Source organism: Vulpes lagopus, chromosome 10 (assembly GCF_018345385.1).
Source record: "Vulpes lagopus strain Blue_001 chromosome 10, ASM1834538v1, whole genome shotgun sequence".
NCBI classification, from domain to species: Eukaryota; Metazoa; Chordata; class Mammalia; order Carnivora; family Canidae; genus Vulpes; species Vulpes lagopus.
In genome coordinates, this window is record NC_054833.1 from 50,833,326 (window position 1) to 50,854,958 (window position 21,633).

Sequence of the window (21,633 nt, forward strand, 5' to 3'; positions counted from 1 at the left end):
TCCCTCACACTTAGACTTCTACCATAGGACGAAATAGGATTTCCGTTTCAACCTTTTTCTCCTCACGAAAGAGAACTGGAGGAACACTTTACTCCTCTTATTGGACACCTCCATTGAAGGAAAAATGGTGGCCATTTGGTTAAAATCTGTTTCTCAGGCTGGTGGGCAGAATTAACTGTGTTCAAGGTTAGTACTCTTGCATACCATCCTTCTCCACCTCTTTCCACTTTCTGAATTCAAGATATTGGTTTGTCAATTGCGAAAGGCAGGCAGGTGCCATGTCTATGCTCACTACTGAATATGCAGTGATTCTTAAGTGCCTGGCACATCGTGGGCACTCAGTACAGTCTTAGGGAATAAGTGGTTGATTTGGTAAAACCATGAACACAGCCATTGGGGAAAGGGGAGAAATGGCAGAGAGAGTGAGGAAGTTTGAGGAAACAGATACTAGCAGTGCAAAAAAAGAAAGGTGCCCAATATTAAGATCTATTAGCAGTGTGTTATATTCTCACACCAAGGTCACTGAGATGTGATGAGCATGTTAGTGGCTAGAGAAGAATGGATAAATTAAATATAAATATAAATAAATATATATACCCTAAATATATATCCCATGAAAATATAATAGTAATCTGTGAAGTTTCTTGGGGGAGGGGATCCCTTAATCCGAGGTATGCTATTAAAACCTCCCCAAAGACAAGCTGTTGTGGTATCTTATGTCCCCCACCAAGAAGAAGAAAGCATAATACTTAATGGGCCTTTTTGGATTGTGGAGGACACTTGTATAATATTTGAATTTACTTCTCTGATCCATTAAATAGGAGACCCAAAAGGCTACCAGCTCTAATAGTGCTGAAAGCAAGAGAAACCCCCGTACTGGTCCAAGCTACAATGCAAGCAGCTTTGCTACTTGGCTCATGGTCCATCAGATCTAATGGTGCCTTCCAGAAGTACCTATAGCAGTACTGGGATGCTCTGTCAAGCCTGGAGAAGGTTCCACTGGACAATCACAGGAGTGGCATTTTGGAATAAAGGTAGGAGTGGCATTTGGAATAAAGGTATGCTCTTTGTCAAGAGCTACTGTGCTTTTGAGAAAGTTCTTGGCTTACAACCTGGCTTTGATAGAGACTAAATGCCTGGAACACCAGTGACTGTGTAATCTGAGGGGTGAACAAGAGCTAGGTGTTTTCTGTTTGACCCAGCTGGAACTTTGTCAATAAGTGTAAGTCATAAACATAAGCAAGATGGGAGTGGAACCTGAGGGGACCCACACTAACAAGGCTCACACACTCAGAAAGCCTACTTTTGCAGGACCCTCTCAACCTGTGGCCCTATGTGGATTTCCCTATAACTAAAGAGGAAAAAAAACCCTACAGATGGTTCTGCATAGCACACTGGCATTGGTCAGCCCCACTCAATAGTGAACTTGAAGGTTAGTGCAAAAGAGAGCCCCTCCCACCTGTGGACTTCTTGTACTTTTTCCAGAGAGAGAGATGGAAAGATGTAGGTAAGGATCCACACCAATTCATGAGCAGAGGCCAAGGGTTTGGCACAGTGGAGAAAGCAAGATTGGAGGACTGATAAGGAGGTCTGGGGAGATGTATGCTGATGTGTCTAGGACATGTGAATATTTGTATTCTATGTGACTATTCACCCCGAACTCCCTCCCCTCTGTGGAGGAGTTCCTAGTAACTGGTGAAACAAAATATCCTGGTGTAATTATTGGTCTGTATTTTTACCCCAGTTTGGACTCAAAGTGATCATGGCAGAGAGATGGAGGCTGTGATTGGGCTCAACAAGACTTTCTCTTCCCTGACTGTCACTGTGCAAGTTGGTTTTCCAGCAGCTGCTGACACTTGAGATATGGTATCTTTCTCCGTGGGGGGACCATCATGGAGGGGACACTGTAACACACATTTAATCTGGACTGAAAACATGCTGTACCACCATCCATGGACTTATGGAATCCCTTATATACGGATGTGATATCCCACACTTTGCTGCAGACCAAAGATTTCATTTAGCAGAGGCAGAGACGGGGAAGTGGGCTGACGCCATCCAGGAGAAAATACCTTGTAAGATTTTGGCATGATTCAGGCTGCACGTGTTTTAAACAAGTGAGGGCTAGAGTAGGAGGTGGTTTCCTCATAAACAGATGCTGTGGTCTGGCAAACAAAGGGTGGAAGTGGGGTGATGGTGCCTCTCACAATTACACTTAATGAGTCACTACAATTTTTTGTTGCTCCTAATCCCTGTGACTCTGAACTCTGCTGATGGGAAGGTTTTACTATCCAAGGGAGGAATGATTTCACCAGAGAACCCTGTGATGCTTCTACTGAACTAGCTGAGACTGCCAATTGGTCATTTGGAGCTTCTTATGGCAGTGGGCGAATGGCAGCAAGGGAGCAACAAGATCATGAGGACCATCCTGGCTTCCTGTGGTTCTTGTTGCCCAGAGCTCCTGGGATCTTCTCAATCATTCCAAGCCTGGTCTTTCTAGCTTCCGGTCAAGGCTCTGTGCCTCAGACATGCTTCCAGAAACATTAATTTTAGATTATGGTCCTCAAGCTGGTTTTGGTGCTGGCAACCACAGACCTGGCTGATAATAGTCCCCATGTTTTGTAAGAGAAGGAGGACATAAAACACAAATATTTGATAATCTTAAACATAGTTTCATGAGGCCAAAACTCATTCTTTTTTGAAATTATTCTGGTAAAAACACATGAGATCCACCTCTTAATTTTTTTTTTAAGATCTTATTTATTTATTTGAGAGAGAAAGCACGTGTATGAGTAGGGGGAGGGGCAGAGGGAGAAGCAGAACTCGCCACTGAGCAGAGAGCCAGAGAGCTGGGGCTAATCAGGACCCTGGGATCATGACCTGAGCCAAAGGCAGATTTTTGGCTGATTGAGCCACCCAGGTGCCCCATCACCTCTTAACAATTTTTAAAATGTAAGCACAAAGCTGTATACCAAATCTCTAGAACTGTTTCATCTTGCATGACTGAAACTTCATGCCCAGTGAACAGCAACTCATTTCCTCCTCCTGGCTCCCAGCCCCTGGCAACCACTATTCTTTCTGATCCTCAGAGTCTGATCACTTTAGATACCTCACATCCATAGAATCACATAGTATTTGCCTTCAGTAACTGGCTATCTTCTTTTTTAAGATTTTATTTTTTGACACAGAGAGTATAAGCACAGGGAGTAGGGAGGGGAAGAGGGAGAAGCAGGCTCCACACTGAGCAGGGAGCCCAATTCGGGGCTCTGTCCCAGGACCCTGAGATCATGACCTGGGCCGAAGGCAGATGCTTCACCAACCGAGCCACCCAGGCGCCCCATGTACCAATCTACTTTCACTTAGCATAATGTCCTCAAGATTCACCCACGTTGTAGCAGGTGACAGCATTTCCTTCCTTTTTATGGCTGAAAAATCATTCAATTGTATGTATATACCACATTTTCTTTTAACTAATCATCTGCAAAGCTGGTTCTTATAGTATTTTTGCTTTAGGAAAGAAAAATGGTCAACTAATTAATGTTAATTTTCCTCTTAATTTTTTTCCCTAAAATAATATGTAGACAAGTGATATGGAGAGTACTAGGATTCACTTACATTTACAAGGAATTCCTTAACTAGGAGCAATGCAATCAGGTGTGAATGATTAGCCTTGGGGAATTTGGAATTTTTGTGACCCAAATGACAGGATTACTGAGATTCTAAAAAGTGTAAAGTATCTCAAACAGTTATCTAGTTTCCTGAAGGAAACTGAAAACAAGATGCTGTTGTCAACAACAAAAGTCCACAGGTCTTGGAATGCACACGATTATTTATGTTCTATTTACTTATTATAAAATTTTATCTGAAAGTGGCAAGACTATCTAAATCGTACATGCTATTAATATGAGTTGTGGTGGATGTCCACAGGCGTTTTAAAAAAGCAAAAAAATACAGAGCATTTGCTGACTTACTTGGGTAAAACGAACCAGATGATGGATCCATCCTGGAAATGCCCTTCTTGTGGCTTTGCCAGCTGTAAAATAGGCATTTAGAGGATAGAAGTACTTTGATGCCAAAGGCTGACAGCAGCAAGCAGCCTACGAATGCATCAGCCTGGTGAGTGCTTCCCTCCATGACACTACATCGCTACTGCCCCTCTGGGAACCATCGTTGTGTTGATGCTGTATTTACCTGCCTCACTTGCCTTGTGATCCAAGTCCTTATGATTGCTTTCAAGAGGAAAAAACACAAGTTTCTCCTCTTCTTTTATTATTAGTGACTCTAACAGCCCCTCTCTCTGCCCTGAGATTTCAAAGCTTGAAGCTCCTAACCTCGGACACCTTTCTCCATACATACAAATGTTAAAGTGCTTTTTCTTTGTGCAATCCCAGGGTCTTTGCATAAAATATAAGTCTGAGGCTGCAGAGGCTATATATACATAACCGATGAGACCTAACGGGCCATATCCTCTCTCTGAATGTGAGTCCATTCCCATGACCACCTTCTATTTTCCTTTTATGACAGATCATCACTTGATGATAGCGAGGCCATTCCATCTCCTTGCATGCTCTCATCACCTCTCATCTTCCATTTTACTCCACAGCACTCAACACTGATCTCCTAGATTGTTTTTCTAGTATATTTGGTTCTAGCCTGACTCCCCTCATTATATGACGAACTCCATGAATGCAAGGATTGTTGTCAGTTTTTCTGGAATGCTGTAACCCTAGTGTCTAACACAGAACCAGGCACGATGAGTCCTACGGATATTTGTAAGGAATACATCAACAACTGAATAAGTTGATACTGTCAGACTGTGCCCAAGTAGCATGCAAATGCCAAGCAAATGAGAGAGTAACAGAGAAATACCAAAATACCAAAAAACTGTTCTTTCAATATTCATAGTAGGGATCTGTGAAGCTGAAAGAGAAATGGGCTGAGTAATTGCACATACTTATAAGCATATAGGTGAAATCATCTGCATTTTCTGAAGAATTACTGGTTAAAGTTGGTAGTAATTCAAATTGTACTTTGCAGGTGGATTATGGGAGGTAGAATAAGTTATGTGTGAAAATCGAAATAGTTTATCTGGAAATTAATGGGAACGGTTTCTGACTTTGCTAATTGTCTGCAAGGTGATAATGAAAGGATGCTTGTTTTCTCTTTAGTATGTGACCAGAAAATGTACAAAAGACTTCAGCACTCACTCCAACACTTTCTGGCATCCTCTGCCAAATTAAAATAAGATGATGATCATCTTCTCATAATTATTTTATTCTCCATATAATACAGTGCATCATGTGATCTAACACAATTAAAGAATATCTTGGGTTATAACTCTTCCACCATTTTTGTGACTTATGTCTGGTTCCATTTGACTTCCTCTGTGCTGCTGTTTCACATACTTTTGTATACCTCTCCACATCTTAGAATTTATAATTGGTGTTTAGCCTTTTCTCATTTCATTCTATCTCTAAAATTATGCAGCTTTTATTTTCAAGTCATTTGAACAGATTATGCTCATGTTCTTTTCTTTTCTTTTTTCTTTTTTTTAAGATTTTATGTATTATTTGAGAGAGAGAAGAACAGGGGAGGAGCAGAGGGAGAGGGACAAGCCGACTGCTTGAGTGGGGAGCCTGACATGGGGTTCGACCCAATGACTCTGAGATCAGGACCCAAGCGGAAACCAAGAGTTGGATGCTCAACCGACTGAGCCACCCCGGCATCCCTCTGTCTTTGTCTAAGTTCGTGATTTTATCTAAGTTACATGTGCACTTACCACACATCCTTATATCCCCCCAGGACCCAACTTGCCAGTATCATTACATCATAATTTTAGGTAGATCATTTCTTGGCATTCGTGTTGTTCTGATCATGGACATTCATCTCATTGCTGAGCCTGAACTACACTGTGACTTCTCCTTTCCCGCACAACGTTTTCTAAAGTTAATAATTACCTTGTGTATTCATAAAGATAGGCCAGGCTTGTCCTAATAACAAACCACCCACCTGCTGGAGGGAAGAATTGTAAAGAATCTGGGCTGATTTTTAAAACCACCATGTGCTACTTCTGCTCAAATCCACTGGCCACAATGAACCTCACGATTCTGTCTCTGTAAGAGAGAGGGGGAATCTATTCCTCCCATGTGTCCTAAAGAAAAGAAACATCTGATATCCACCCCCACATCTTTTTCTTTTTGCTAAGCTGAATAATCCAATTCCAGGGGCGCCTGGTGGCTCAGTTGGTTAAGTGTCTGCCTTCAACTTGGGTCATGATCTCAAGGTCCTGGGATCAAGCCCTGAATTGGGCTCTCTGCTCAGTGGGGTCTGCCCCTCCCCCCTGCTCATGCACTCAAACTCTCTCTCAAATAATTAACCTCTTTAAGAAAAACAAGCAGGGGGCAGCCCCAGTGGCGCAGCGGTTTAGCGCTGCCTGCAGCCCAGGGTGTGATCCTGGAGACCCAGGATCGAGTCCCACATCCGGCTTCCTGCATGGAGCCTGCTTCTCCCTCTGCCTGTGTCTCGCTTCTCTCTTCACTCTCTCTGAATGAATAAATAAATAAGTCTTTAAAAAAAAAAAGAAAAGAAAAACAAGCACTGGTGATGGGCACTGAGAAGGGCACTTGATGGGATGAGCACTAGGTTTTATACTGGCAAATCGAACTTCTATAAAAAATATATATACAAAAGAAACAAACCAACAACAATCCAATTCTAAACTCTCTGCCAATTTTGTTCTTTTAAGGAGTTCTCATTAGCATTTCTTTTGCATCTTGCCAAGAGGGTCTCCCCTCCAGCCATCTGCTCCAACAGTCCAGCTGGGCTGTCCCTGGCACCTGCAGCAGAGGGGACTGTTATCTTCCTGGGCATTACCTCTGCCTGTCTTCCGGCGTAGCTTCCTCATCCCTGGATCCTCCGTGTTCTTCATTCCTGGCTTCCTCCTCTATGTGTGTGTGGGGGGAGCGCACATTCTCAAGCAGCTTCCTTACAGAGACACAGGGGGTACTATTTCAAAATCTTGCATGTGTGGTTTATTCTGCTCTCCCAGGTGAATGACGACTCAATGAATGACTCAACTGAGTCAGACGTAGAATTCTTCCAGAATTTTGCAGTCTCTCTGTTGCCTTCTACCTTCCACTGATGTTTTCAGGAAACCTGAAACCAACATGATTCCTGATTTTTCCCTCCCCACTGAAGGTCTTGTGGTGCCAGTGTTCTAGAATTTCACGACCACGTCCCTTAGACTCTGTCCACCTTTGTCTACTGTGCTAGGTCCTTCCCATCTGAAAACTCAGGTCCCTAAATCTTGGAAAATTTTCTTGAATTGCTTCATTGAGGATTTCTCCACTCTGTTTTTTCTCTTCTCTCTGGAACACCTGTTACTTGTGTGTCAAACCTTTTGGACTATCTTCTAATTTTTAATATAATCTTTCCCCTCTATTTTCTTTCTCTTTTGGAGTGTTTTTTTTTTCCTACTGTGTTTCTAAAAGCTTGTCTGTTCTCAAAATATTCCTCTAAAAAATAGTACCCTGTTCTTCTTTCGATTGTAATATTTTCCCATTATCTCTATGAGGAAATTAAAGACAGTTTTATTTTGTTAACATTCCCTTCCCCTTTATTAAATTTGTTTCTCTGGTTGCTTTGGTCTCTGTTTTGGTCTCTAGGTTTTATGTACAGATCTCCTAATATTTCTTGCAATCTTTCATTGAGATCAAAAGACCCACTTGCCAGAAAATCGGGCTAGATCACTTTAGTTGAGAGAACTCTCCAGTTGGTATCTTTTGTTGTTGTTGTTTTTAAAAAGTTCTTATCTATTTATTTGAGAGAGAGAGAGAACAAAAAGTGGGAAGGGGCAGAGAGAGGAAGAGAGAGAGAGAAGCAGATTCCCTGCTGAGTAGGAAGCCTAACACGGGACTCAATCCCAGGACCTGGAGATCATGACCTGAGCTGAAGGCAGTCACTTAACCGACTGAATCCCCCAGGTGCCACTCATGGTAGTATCTTAAGCCTCTCCCCTTGGGCTAGTCAGTTCCTTCAGAAATAATTTCACCAATGTTTGAAGGTTGCGGCCTGACTGCCAGCATTCTGAGAGCTGAGCAGGGGCAGAGGGAAATGACTAGACCATATTAGCATCCAACATACATGCATTCACTTAATGCCCTTACTTCTAATAAGGGAGCCCAACCTCAGTCATGCCTGGTTCTTCCAATTGGAGACTCTAATTCTTTTCCAAGAATAGATTCCCAGTTTTTGCCAATGTTGGGGGACAGGACATCACCTGATGTGTGGGATGGTGGTGGGGATGTGAGAATCCAATCTTTCTTAACTAGACTGATAATCATCCTTATACTTCCAGAAGTATCTGATGCCAATCATTTCCTGAGTCATTGGGGCTGCATATATTGGGTTGGTTTTTAGCTTTTTTCCATCAATTGCTCAGAAGTTAGTTTATTTTTTTAAGATTTTATTTGTTTATTCATGAGACACAGAGAGAGAGAGAGAGAGAGAGAGAGAGAGAGAGAGGCAGAGACACAGGCAGAGGGAGAAGCAGGCTCCATGCAGGAAGCCTGATGTGGGATTCGATCCTGGGACTCCAGGATCATGCCCTGGGCTGAAGGCAGGTGCTCAACCGCTGAGACACCCAGGCATCCCAGAAGTCAGTTTTCTTGAATCTGCCAATTCATTTAACATTCCTCCATCTGCTTTCCTGCTTCCAAAATTTTGTTGATGTTGTCTCCTTACCTACTCTCCTTGTTTGAGGGTCTATGGTTCCAAAACAAAACTATCTTCACTTTCATGAGATTTCAGGAAAAGGGGCAAAAATAGGTACAGGTTTTCAATCTGCTGTTATTACTGGAAGCCACTTCTTTTTCCAATGTACTTAGTCCTTTTGTTATTTCTCCTACTACTCATACATCTTACATGTCCCAGCATCAAGAGCCATCTTCTCTGTGACATGTCCTCTGAAACGAGCCCCCATCCTCCCTTTCTTCTGCCACTGGAACTTATTTTAGTACTTACAGTCCTTACTGCAATTATTTGATTATTATCTTTCTTGCCACAAGTCTGTGAGAAAGACATCTAATTATCTCCCAGGGTCTGTTCTGTCTTCCTTTAGTGACAGAACCACCAGTTTTAGCTGGCACTAGCACTCATGTGGAGACTGTGCTCCCCAGCTCTCTTATAGTCAGCTGTGGTCATGTCACCAAATCTAGATGAATGGGACACAAGAGGTTTTGTGTGCAGTCTGCGACCCATCTACTTGGAGAAGCCATTTGCAGTAGGGGTTCTCCTTCTTCCTGCTCGCTGGGAAATGGCAAAGACTGAAGAATCCTGAGGCAGAGCCACCCTGACAGCCCAGAACCATTCACTCAGACTGTTGCAGAAGGAGAAATGAAGTCCTGCATTATTTAAGGTGCCCTAATTGGTTAGTCTCTTAGTTACAGGAGCATAGTCTATACTCAGTACAGAGACAGCATGGACCTTGAAAGTGAGATTATATCTTACTTATTTCTTTTTAAAATGTTTATTTATTCATTTTAGAGAGAGAGAGGTAGAGAGATCTCAAGCAGACTCTGCACTGAGCACGGAGCCTAATGTGGGGTTCAATCCCAGGACCCTGAGATCATGATCTGAGCTGAAACCAAAAGTTGGATGCCTAACCCACTGAGCCACTCAGGTGTCCCTATATGTTACTTATTTTTGTATCTATTATTACATCTAGTGCTTGACATACAGTTAAGCTACATCAGTGCCAGGATTTCCATAAGTAAATCATCCTAGTTGATTTCAACTTCTTCAGAAAAAAAAATGGGACAGCATTAAGGACTGGAAAGCTACTCTGCAGCACGTATGAAATTTTAGGACACCAGAGCCAATGTTTGCTGGTAGCTTTGGCCAATACTCGACAGCTCTCCTTGTCTAACAAGGTGAGATGCTTCCTACAAGTCTGTCTGTCCACAGCAGCGGCAGGGCTGACTCCTGCCACAAAATGTAGCAGTGCAATCCCTGAGTACTGCATGGAGGGGAAGGAAGGGTCAGTGTGGGCACAAATGTTTGCTGTCAGTGATCACCATTGCTACTGTTGTGTCAAGCTATTTCCCCTTTGTTTTCTGAACATAGCAGTAAAATAATGGTTTGGGTGGAGAGGTTAATCAATGCGGGTATAGAGAAGACAGGAGCAGGGGGAGACTGTGTGCAAACAGAATACTTTTCAGGACAGAAATTGCACAATATGCCAATAAAACTCTTCTCAATCATGACAGGAGGCATGGTGCAGAAGATAACTGAATACAGATGGAATTAAGAGAAACGGGTCCTTGAGCAAAACTGCTGAGGAGCCATCCCTCTGGGGCAAGCTAAAGCCTTTCTGGACATTGACTGTATTATTGAAAGCTGAGGGGATGCCTGGGTGGTTCAGTGGTTGAGTGCCTGCCTTTGGCCCAGGGCGTGATCCTGGAGTCCCAGGATCAAGTCCCACATCGGGCTACCTGCATGGAGCCTGCTTCTCCCTCTGCCTGCGTCTCTGCCTCTCTCTGTGTGTCTCTCATGAATAAATAAATAAAATCTTGAAAAAAGAAAAGAAAAGAAAAGAAAACTGAGACTGTTGTTTTCAGATCACCTGTCTGTTCTTTCCTGGTCCTGTGGCTGCAGTTATTTATATACTAAAGTGGCCAGCATGTGGATATCAGTGTGGCTGACCCCTGCAGCTTTTTTTTTTTTAAACATTTTATTTGTTTATTTATTTGAGAGAGAAAGAGAGAGTAAGCTGTGCACACAAGCAGGGGAAGTAGCAGAGGGAGAGGGAGAAGCAGACCCCTTGCTGAGCAGGAAGCCAGATGACATGTCTCGATCCCAGGACCCTGAGATAGTGACCTGAGCCGAAGGCAGACACTTCACCGACTGAGCCACCCAGACAACCCTCGGCAGCTTCTTTTATGCGCCTGTTTCCCCACTTTCTCATTACTTTTCTTTGCTGCCAATGGTCCTCTGCTATACAACTAACCATATCTTCTCTTTCACTTTTAATTCTCTTTTCAGAGTCTATCCATCTATTCTACCAAATTGGTCTTAAATTTCACCTCATATTTGCTTTGTTAACATTGGTTTTCCTTTTTTTTTTTTTTTAAAGATTTTATTCATTTATTCATGAGAGACGCAGTGAGAGAGAGAGAGGCAGAGACTCAGTCAGAGGGAGAAGCAGGCCCCATGCAGGGAGCCTGATGTGGGACTTGATCCCAGGTCCGCAGGATCAGGCCCTGGGCGAAAGGCAGCACTAAACCACTGAGCCACCAGGGCTGCCCAACATTTGCTTTCCTAAAGCCTTTCTATGGTAGCCCTTTTATAGCTAAAAAATCCAAAATTAAGAAGTTCCATCCACTCACTCCTTTAACCTTTTTTCCAGTTTTTCTACTGATTCTACCTGGGAGATTTTGTGCTTAGAACAAGTGCTAAAGATACTGTAAAAGTGTGACAAGTGGCTAGAAGCCAGGCAAGAAGATCAACCTCTTAATTTTGAATGAGGCCACAAAACTTGAGGGACTCTCAAAAGCTACTGGATCCTTTCCTAAAACAGCAAGAGTTTTAAAAGAGAAACCTGATGAAAATCATACCCAGAAGCACCAGAAAAAGACATGGAGAATCACATGAACGAAGAAACCTTGAGAGATTCTCAAATATATTCCTAAAATTTAAGGTATTGCCAATACTTTTTTTTTTAAGTATTGTTTCCTAAAATGCTCTACCTACCAACCTATCAGTTCCTAAAATGCTCTATGTAAAAGGACTCTGGGTTAGGGAAACACTGTACCTACCTTGGGTATTCACAATGTCTATTATTATAACTATATATTAAAAGCTCTGAGAAATCCTGCAACAGCCCAGCATTTCCCAAACTATTTGACCAAGGAAACTTCTCAAATTACACCTATTAACATCACTCTGAAAAACACTACACTGAAGAAAAACAAGAGGCAATGCCTAGAATTTAAGAAATTATAATCTTTCTTCAATATGCCAGGAAGTTCTTAACATCTATCTAACTCCTGTTTGGAGTATTCTTTCTTAGTCTCTTCTCCGAGAGGGTTCCATTTGGGCCATTCTTTTGCATTTTGAGGCAGGAATCTGTCACTAAAGCTGTCCCTAAGTTTTACCTATGTTGGGCTATAGCACACTAAGTCCTACAAAAATAAAATACATTTAGAAAGACTAAGGGCGCCTATCCGGCACAGGTGATTGTGTGTTCGAGTCTTACTTACAGCTCAGGTCATGATCTCAGGGTCGTGAAATGAGCCCTGCATTGGGCTCTGTACTCTGCACAGAGTCTGCTTGGCTTTCCTTCTCCTTCTCCCTCTGCCCCTGTCTCTGTGTTCTCTCTCTCTCTCTCTCTCTCTCTCTCTCTCAAATAAATAATCTTAGAAACAACAACAACTAAAAAATCAAAGAAAAACCACACTAACATTCTTAGTCCAGGAAGATAATTTAAGAAGAAACTATGACCAATCATCCAAAAATTAGAAAAAAAAATTGGCCCGGCTGACTGAGTTGGAAGAGCACACAACTCTTGATCTCAGGGGCCATAAGTTTGAACCCCACATTGGGGGCAGAGATTACTAAAACAAAAACAAATAAATTTAAAAAAATAAGCCTAGTGAAAGAGCACATTTTGCCAAGAAAAGTCATTGCTGACCTTTTGGGCGTGGCTTGACAAAGACTTTCACACATGATTTCTGATGCACTCACCATGTTAGCGAGGTAGAAACAAGCCTAAGAGAAATGTCTGTTCCCTCACTTCAGTATTTTTTGGCACCGAGACTTTTTTTTTTTTTTTAAAGATTTTACTTATTTATTCATGAGAGACACACAGAGCCATAGACAGAGGGAGAAGCAGGCTCCCTGCAGGGAGCCTGATGAGCTGGCACTGAGATATTTTTGATAGCTTCTTTATATCTTTGCTATTGAACCCAGTGGATGGTCTTACTGTCAGTAATAAAGTAATTTAACTTTAGCAAGTTGTTCCTAAGTTACAAATGAATTGCTACCATAGGAAGGAAAACAGAAAACCTTCACTATGTTTCAAGAACACTTCTGAGAACGCTGTTGAGATTTTAAGCCAAACTAAAATATGCCAGGTAGCAATCAACACAGAACCACTTACCTGTACTCTGAAACTCTTTCACAGCTTAAACTAGAAATACATTTGTAAATTTAAAACATACTTTGATCTTTGTTTCATGCTTTTCTGAAACTCTTGAAGGTCAAATCAGTACTTTATTACATAAAGTGATTCCTTTCAGAAAACAATGTTTTACCACCATTGTAAGATGTTTCATGATAAGCCAGAGAGAGAGTGTGGGGTGGTAATTTTTAAAGTGAACTTCCCTGAATTATAATATTATCAGAATTGATTAAAACATACTGACACTTAGAGATTTATTAAAATCATAAAGTATAGGCTTTGCAGGTACTTCGTTTTGGAAATAATTAAAATAACTTATCAAAGCAATTTCTGCTGTTCCCTGGTGTGTGCATACCTCAGTATCAGTTGGGTGGCTCACCTTTTCCACTGCTTGACAGAGAAGACTAGAAGAAAGAAGATTCCTCTAAGTCAGTCAGGATTAGGTTAACTAAAGTTATTATTTTTTAAGATTTTATATATTTGAAAGACAGAGATAATGACTGAGACAGCACAAGTGGGGGTAGTACTAGAGGCAGAGGGAGAAGCAGACTCCTCGCTGAGCAGGGAGCCCCATGTGGGGTTCAATCCCAGGATCCCAAAATCATGACATAAGTCAAAGGTAGATGCTTAACCAATTGAGCCTCCCAGGCATCCCCAAGAAAGTTTAAAATCTTTAAACTTTTAAGTAACATGGCTATGAAAGGTTAATGTTCAGAAATCTGTATATGCTAGCCAAACTGCCTAATGATGGCTAGAAACTTCCTCTCTTTCTCACAGACTGAGCAAAGTGCTTTCTTCAAGTGAAAACTACTGTGGTAATCTCTGTACTTTTTTTCCTACACCTTGTTTTGAAAGCTAAAATATGGGGCCTGTGCCAGAAGAGATGGTCATCCCTGTAGCATCAAGAGAGGATTTTCCACCCCTCACCAGCTATATCATCTATGATTCTGCCCTCAAAGAAGCATCAAGATGAGGCGGCATTCCCTCGGTAACTGGTCATCCTCCTTTAGAATATAAATACTCCTGGCAAGACCCTTATTAAGTTGTCTTCAAACATTAATAATCATGTGTCTGTCTCTGAAGCTAAGATAGACTATTAAGGGACGTGAGGGAGAACGGATGAATAGGTCAAGGTCTTGCTACCCAGAATGTGGAAGGGAAGAAAAGTGGGGAAGCCCAAAGGGTCCCCAAGAATGCACCTTGCTTACTTTGTAATTTTGCCTACTGTTCACCCAAGACCTTGAGACCTCTGGGGAACAATATTAAGTTTAGCTCAGGAGGTTCAGTCACCTTCATATACCAATAGGGCATTGAGGTTGTGGTTAAATTCACTGAGTTTTTGAAGAAAAAAGACATTAAGAAAGATAATTACAGGGGATCCTTGGGTGGCACAGCGGTTTAGCACCTGCCTTTGGCCCAGGGCGCGATCCTGGAGACCCGGGATCGAATCCCACGTCGGGCTCCTGGTGCATGGAGCCTGCTTCTCCCTCTGCCTATGTCTCTGCCTCTCTCTCTCTCTCTCTCTGTGACTATCATAAATAAATAAAAATAAAAAAAAAGAAAGATAATTACAGATTTTTCAAATTACTAGCTAGTTTCTGGATTGTGTTGACTATATAGTCACTCAAAATGGGCTGAATTCCCTGAGGGGACAGGGCAGTAGTAGTCTTGACAGAATATGGGCCCCTGGGTGGCTCAGTTGGTTGCCTTGGTCTCAGGTCATGATCCCAGGGTCCTGGAATGGAGTCCTGCATTGGGCTTCCTGTTCAGCGGGGAGCCTGCTTCTCCCTTTGACCCCTCCCCCTTCTTGCCCTCTCTCTCATTCACTCTCTCTCAAATGAATAAACAAATCTTTAAAAAAATAATCTTTACAGAATAAGAATATGTCTGGCTACATGTGTCATCGCTTCACATCCTGCTACAGCTGGTAGAAATGATGCTTGCTCCTTCTCATATACCATATTACCATGAAACACCACAAAAGAAATACTTTGGGGGATGATTGCTCACTTCCTTCTGTGAATTTCTCTTTTCCAAAAAGTAGATCCTTGTAGATATATTTCCATTGTATGACACATTATCCATACCTAGTATATTTATATCTGTGTAATATGTGTCTTAAACTTTATGAGAAAGCTGATTAGCTGTAGTCAATAAGGAGCAAATGAAATTGTCAAGTAGCCCATGAGACTATTTTCTTCCCAGAATCTGAGTAGAGGCTCAGACATGAGAGAACCGGGAGTTGGCAGAGTCAGAGAACCAGAGGGAAAACCCACAAACGCTTGCTGTTGGGGTTCCCAGACTTCCTGACACCTGCATGTCCCATGAGCTTCTGTCATTCATGAGATCTGGGTCATTTATGATTTATCCCCTATTACCCAAACATATTTGGCTAGATTTCTGTTACTTACAACACAAGTAATTTTAACCAAGACATTATTTTATCTGATTACTCAACACAAATAGAGTGTTGATTTTATGGTTTCTAAAAACTTTGAACGACAGGAGACGACGGCAATGACTATGGCACTTAATTGCCAACAATTTCCGCTCTGAAACATATGCAGTTATGAACCTTTCAATCCAGGATCTAAAAATCTTTTTCTATTGAAGACTATGAACTGCAGTAAAGAGGGTAGGAATCAAAAAACAAACCATTTTCGTGAAGGGATTTTAAAAGTTCTGTTAAGGGGTCCGTGGGTGGTTCAGTTGGTTAAGCATCTGGCTCTTGGTTTTGGCTCAGGTCATGATCTCGTGGGTCATGGGTCGAGCCCTGTATTGGGCTCCTCTCTCAGTGGGGAGTCTGCCTGAGGGCTCTCTCTCTTCCTCTGCCCCTCTTCCCACTTGTGGGCATGCTCTCTCTCTCTCAAATAAACCAATCTTTAAAACCAATCAATAAATTAAAAAGTTCTCTCTCTTTTAAAGATTTTATTTATTTATTCATGAGAGACACAGAGAGAGAGAGAGAGAAGCAGAGACATAGGCAGAGGGAGAAGTAGGTTCCCCACAAGTAGCCTGATGTGGGACTCCATCTTACATTCCAGGATCAGGACCTGAGCCGAAAGCAGACACTCAACCACTGATTCATCCAGTAGTCCCCAAAAAAAGTTCTCTTAAGGAGAAATACAAAACTTTCATGTTGTTTGCCCTTAAAACAAACAAACAAACAAACAAACAAAAAAACAGAGAACATAAATTAAGCTACTTTTCAACATTAAGTTCATATGAATGTTTTGAAGGGGCAGGGGAAGACAGGGACAGAAGGCAGCCAGGGGATAGATGAAGCGAAATGAGAGAGTAAGAGATGCACTAAGAAGGGAGGAGAGAAAAGGATGGAGGGTGGGAGGAAAGGGAAGAGGGAAGACAGAGGAGTGGGGTAATAGAAAAATAAAAATCAGCAGCTGAAAGAGAGGCAGGACACAAAAGGAGGAGAAAGATCCTCAGCAGAAGAGGAGTCAAAGGAGATAACACGGCAGACTGAAGGCTAGGGAGAACCCCTGAATATTCACTGTGTTAGTTCGAGGCCACCCTCAGATTTTGGGGGGCCAGTGAAGGGCAGGGCTGTCCCTTAGATAGCACATATGAGTCACAGCCCTTTGCCAAGTTAATTAGCTGGCTGAGGAACCTCAGAAGGTCTTCCATTGCTCTACACCTCAACAGGTCAGGGATTCTGTTCAAAGGATGGGACTCCAGCAACTCATCACCAGAGCTTCTCTCAGGTTAGACTCCTCTGAACATGAGTTATCATAGATTTTTACATTTTAAAAATAACCTGTCAAATAAACTTGAGACATGATGGTTTAATCAAAGTTAAACAGGCTTCCTTGCTGCAAGAGTTCTGAGAGCTTTTGATATCAATTTCTAAGAGAGTGTTACATGGAATACAGGGATTCCCAAATTTACCTGGTCACAGAATTCATTTTTAAAAAGAATCCCAAGGGCTAACTATTCTGCAGGACACAGTTTGAGAAGCACTGCACCAGGAGGATACTATTCTCTTTATGTCTGAGCTTTATAATCACTGGCTGTATCTATAACATATCAGAGATCAGACAACAAGAAATAAAAGGCAAAATCTGGTTTGAAGCCTTGAAGTTTTCTATCCTTACAGCCAACATTGCCACTTCTTTATCTCATTTTATCTTCATGTTGCTATAAGTGCTTTCTACGGGAAGTTCAAAATTTATATTCTTATATTTGATGCTCTCCATACTTCTAGCACCTTCTAATATTTATCCTTATTGATGCTGTGTCATATGATATTCTTGCTTCCTTTCCTGCTAAACTTTGTCCACTGTGATGATTAAAATTTAAAAGTGGTGATTGCTAGTTTCCCTGCAAAGCCCACAATGCCAGATCCACCTTCCCTTCTTCGTGGGCACATGGTAAGCCCAGTCAAACTGGGGTCTTGTAACTAATTTCTTCTCAGTGTACTTAGAGCTGAAGTGATCTGTACCATAGTGGTCTCACTTGCTTATCAAGAATATTGCTTGGAGTGACTGGCTGTCTGGTGGTGGAATGTGCGACTCTTGATCTTGGGGTTGTAAGTACAAGACCCATATTAGGTATGGAGCCTACTTTAAAAAAAAGAGGGAACGTTGCTTGATTTAGAGCTTTTCTTTTTCCTTCCGATGTGCAGGAACACAGTGTTCACGAAGATGATGATATCTTAGGGTTGGCAGAAAATTAAAAAGAAAAGTATCTGAATGATGGCTCAGAGCAGAGTCCCTCCACCAACACAGACCAATTACCTTGAGACTCTTAAACACAGAGAAATAAATTTTATCTTTAATGAAGGCGCTGTAATTTTGACTCTCTTTAATACAGTAATTTGACATTTATCCTCATTAACACACATAATAAAAACATTAAAATTTATGTGCTCATGTATACATTATTTTTGTAAACCTTTATCATTTTGATTTGGTTCCTCTTACTTTTTGCAAGTAATTCTTGTCTTCTAGCTGTGTTAATCTGAACATTGAAAATTAAAGCTTTATTGGTCATATCTCAAGTGGAGGGGGAAGAAAACTAAGGCTAAGTATGGTCATAATTACCCGCTCATTATTTTTTTTAATGCTTTCAAGCTATAGCCTAGTTGTCTAAAGCAGATTCCTTTTTGCTAATTTATATCTAATCAACAATAGCCTTCAAATATAAAATTTCCCATGAATTCCTAATGATATGATATGACTAATATCTTTATGAACTAGAGTATCTTTCTAAGAAATAAAATGTGTAAGGAAATCTACTACTCAAAGAAGTATCAATTTTTTTTGCTAAAGATACAGAATGGCTTAACAAGGATTGTTTCAAATGTAATTTTATGGTGAAACATTCTGCTAAACAGAAAACCAAGTATTTGGACGTAGCTACTGAAATATGTATGTATTTATGAATATATCTTTGGTAAAGAGCCAGACAAAATAAAACATGACTCATTGTCAGTAAACATTCCCTAAATGTCCTTGTATTATTATGGGAGAGGTATTGTTTGGTTTTAATAATGTATATAAAACAAATTACTATTTACATGTGCTCAAATGCATTAAAAAACAATGATCTATTTAGCAGGAAGGAGTTTAAAGTCTAACAAATGAATTATCCTTTACCTTCTTGTCAATAAGTTGAGGGTCTACTTTTTAGGAAATAATACAGTAAGATTTTGCTACTTATGTTTCTTGTAGTTGCAACCCACTAGTTTTTAGAAGTTTAAGGCATAAAGAATATGTTTTTATTACATTCATTTTAAAAGGTAGAATAAGACCTATTGTAAATGCTTTTTTTTTAATGCTTTTTTTTTTAAGATTTTATTTATTTATTCAAGAGAGACACACACACAGAGAGAGAGAGAGAGAGAGGCAGAGACACAGGCAGAGGGAGAAGCAGGCTCCAAGCAGCCCTATGTGGACTGGATCCTGGGACTCCAGGATCATGGCCTGAGCCGAAGGCAGACACTTAACTGCTGAGCCACCCAGGCATCCCTGGGCCACAAAGTATCTTGTTTCATTTGATTGAGATGACAAGCGAAGGAATTTACAATCAATCTTGCAATGGTAAAACTAGAAGGAATCTTAAGAGACCCTTATGACCCCATTTTACAGATGAGAATCACAAATGTGAAATTCCATTTTAACTAAAAGAGGATTCTTGAAAAGGAAAAACAAAATTCTTCAAGGAATTCTAGGTATTGTACAATTCAAAGCTTTAAGAGTAGCCTTTAACATCTCTCAGAAGGGCTGGCCTTACCATCTTTCCTCTTCATATATAGGAGTAAATGAAGGTATAAGCAAGCTAAGCAGTTCACTTATCATCTGTCTGAATCCGTGTGCAGCTGGGAATGAAAACCAGAACTTTAAAAGTTGGAACATCCTCACAGGAGTAGGCTGATCTCATTGGAAGGGACGCTGGCTAGGGCTGGTGAGGAGAAGCCATGTTTGGGAAGGCCCCTCATGGACTACTGCATTTCACAAACAGTACTTGCTGAAGATTGCGAAATGCTTGCTTAAGTGAGTTTCAGGTGACAATGCAGTCTTAAGAACAAACAAAACAAACAACCCAAAACATCATGGTATATCAGATTTCCTACCTTCCTCTAAAAAAAAAAAAAAAAAAAAAGTGTTCCCAAATCCTAGGAATTTGAAATAATGCTTTATTATGCGGTTCAGTTTCAAACACCCAGGAAATGCATACAAATTGCATTTAGTTCTTATTTATGTAACATGAGTTCTTTGCAAAATCCTTCCTTCGGGGTCTGAATGAACATATTTAGAAGGAGACTCTTCATTTGGATCCCTCCCTCTCTATTCAAATCGCATTTTCTGATGCATGCTCACCCTGGAACGTTAAGCACCCATTACAGATAGCATAAAGAAAAAGTTCGTGACAAAATCTCAGTGTCTCTCTCTTCTCCACCAAACCACCAATGATGACAAACTTCTAAAGACAACTCAGCCCTTACTACACAAACAAGGAACCCCCCCCCGCCCTCGTGCTGTGCCTGTGCCCCCATGATCCATCCAGCTGCTCCCTAAGACACATTCCCACGGGTCACATGGCCCAGCGTTTCTGATGACCACATTCGGTGGGGCGAGGTGTTCCAACCATTACCGCATCCTCCTCCCTCTCCGAACGGGGCCCAATGAGCTCATGCAGCAGGCTGGGCTGGAGCTCCGGCTCGCTGGAACCCCACTTTGCAGTTCTCCCGGGCCGCATGGAGCAGAGGCGCGGGAGGGGAGCCCAGAGGGGCGGGGTGTGCGCGGCGAGGGGCGCCGAGTTTGGGGAGCAGGCAGCAGGGGGAGGGGTGCTGAAGAGTTGGGGACCACAGCACCGGCAGACAGAGCCAGGGGCATGCAGAGCCGGGCAAGAGGGAGACGTCCTGGAGTGGGGGGGGCCTGCAGTGGGGGGTGTCCCAGAGTGGGGGGGTCCCGCAGTCGGGAGGGATTGTGCAGGGGGGGGTGTCTCGCAGTGAGGGAGGGTCCTGTCGTGGGGGGGTCCCGCAGTGGGGGTGTCCTGAGTGGGGGGGGCCCTGTTGAGGCGGGAAAGGCAAGGCGCAGGAAATGGGCGCCAAAGAAAGAAGTGAGAAATTGCGGAGGAGGAAGTCGTCCCTGGAAGAGGAGGGGCGAAGGGGAAGCGAGGGTGGCGGAGTGTTTGCACTTTGGAGAGGGCAGGGCCGGAGCCGCCTCCCAGCCGGGCGGGGCGGTCCCCCGGGGTCCCGGCGGCCCTACCTGAAGCGCTCCTGCCCCGCGGTGTCCCACAGCTGCAGCTTGATCCTCTTGCCCGGCTCGATCTCCAGCAGGCGCGAGAAGAAGTCCACGCCGACCGTGGGGTCGCAGGCGGGGGAGCGCAGCCCGGGGAAACGGCCCTGGGTGAAGCGGTGCAGGAGGCACGACTTGCCCACCGTGGAGTCCCCGATCACGATGAGGCGGAACTGGTAGATCCAGATGGTCTCCATGGCTCCCGCCCCCCGCGGGCTCGGGGCAGCCGCAGCCGCCCTCCCGCCGCCCCGCAAGTTTGGCGGCGGGAACTGTCCCTTCAGCACCGCCCGGCCGCCCGCCTGCCGGCTTCCAGCATCTTCCGGCGACTGCGGCCGCCGCCTGGTCCCCGCCCTCTCTGGAGGGAGGGGCGGGCCCCGGCGGGGTGGGGGCGGGGCCTGGGGCCAGGGGGCGGGGCGGGGGCCGCGGCGCGGGGCGGAGGGACAGGGGGAGGGAGGGGACCCGGGGGGATGCGCGCGACTCCCGGCCCCGCCCCCGGGAACTCTCTCTCCCCCGACGCTCCCTGGGCGCCGCCGGGAAGGTGGGTGTGGCGAGGGGACGTGACGGCAGCGGCAGCCAATGACAATGAAGGAAGGGTTCCCCTCCGCGAGGCTCAGCCAATGAAAAGTGAGAGTCGGTTTCCTGCGGGCGTGGGGCGGGCTGGCCAGAGTGGCGGGGCGCGTGCAAGTCGCGGAGGCCGTG

At 43.2% G+C, this 21,633-nt stretch overlaps 1 protein-coding gene across 1 annotated transcript in view; it reads right to left on the reverse strand.

The window, feature by feature from the left end:
- The window catches only part of RAB39A (RAB39A, member RAS oncogene family), a 31,021-nt gene extending 9,788 nt beyond the window's left edge, over window positions 1-21,233 (reverse strand). Inside the window, exon 1 of the mRNA XM_041769988.1 lies at window positions 20,905-21,233. Coding sequence (XP_041625922.1) covers window positions 20,905-21,131 — 227 coding nt within the window. The 5' untranslated portion in view covers window positions 21,132-21,233. The remainder of the gene's footprint in view (window positions 1-20,904) is intronic.
- Between the last annotated feature and the right edge of the window lie 400 nt (window positions 21,234-21,633).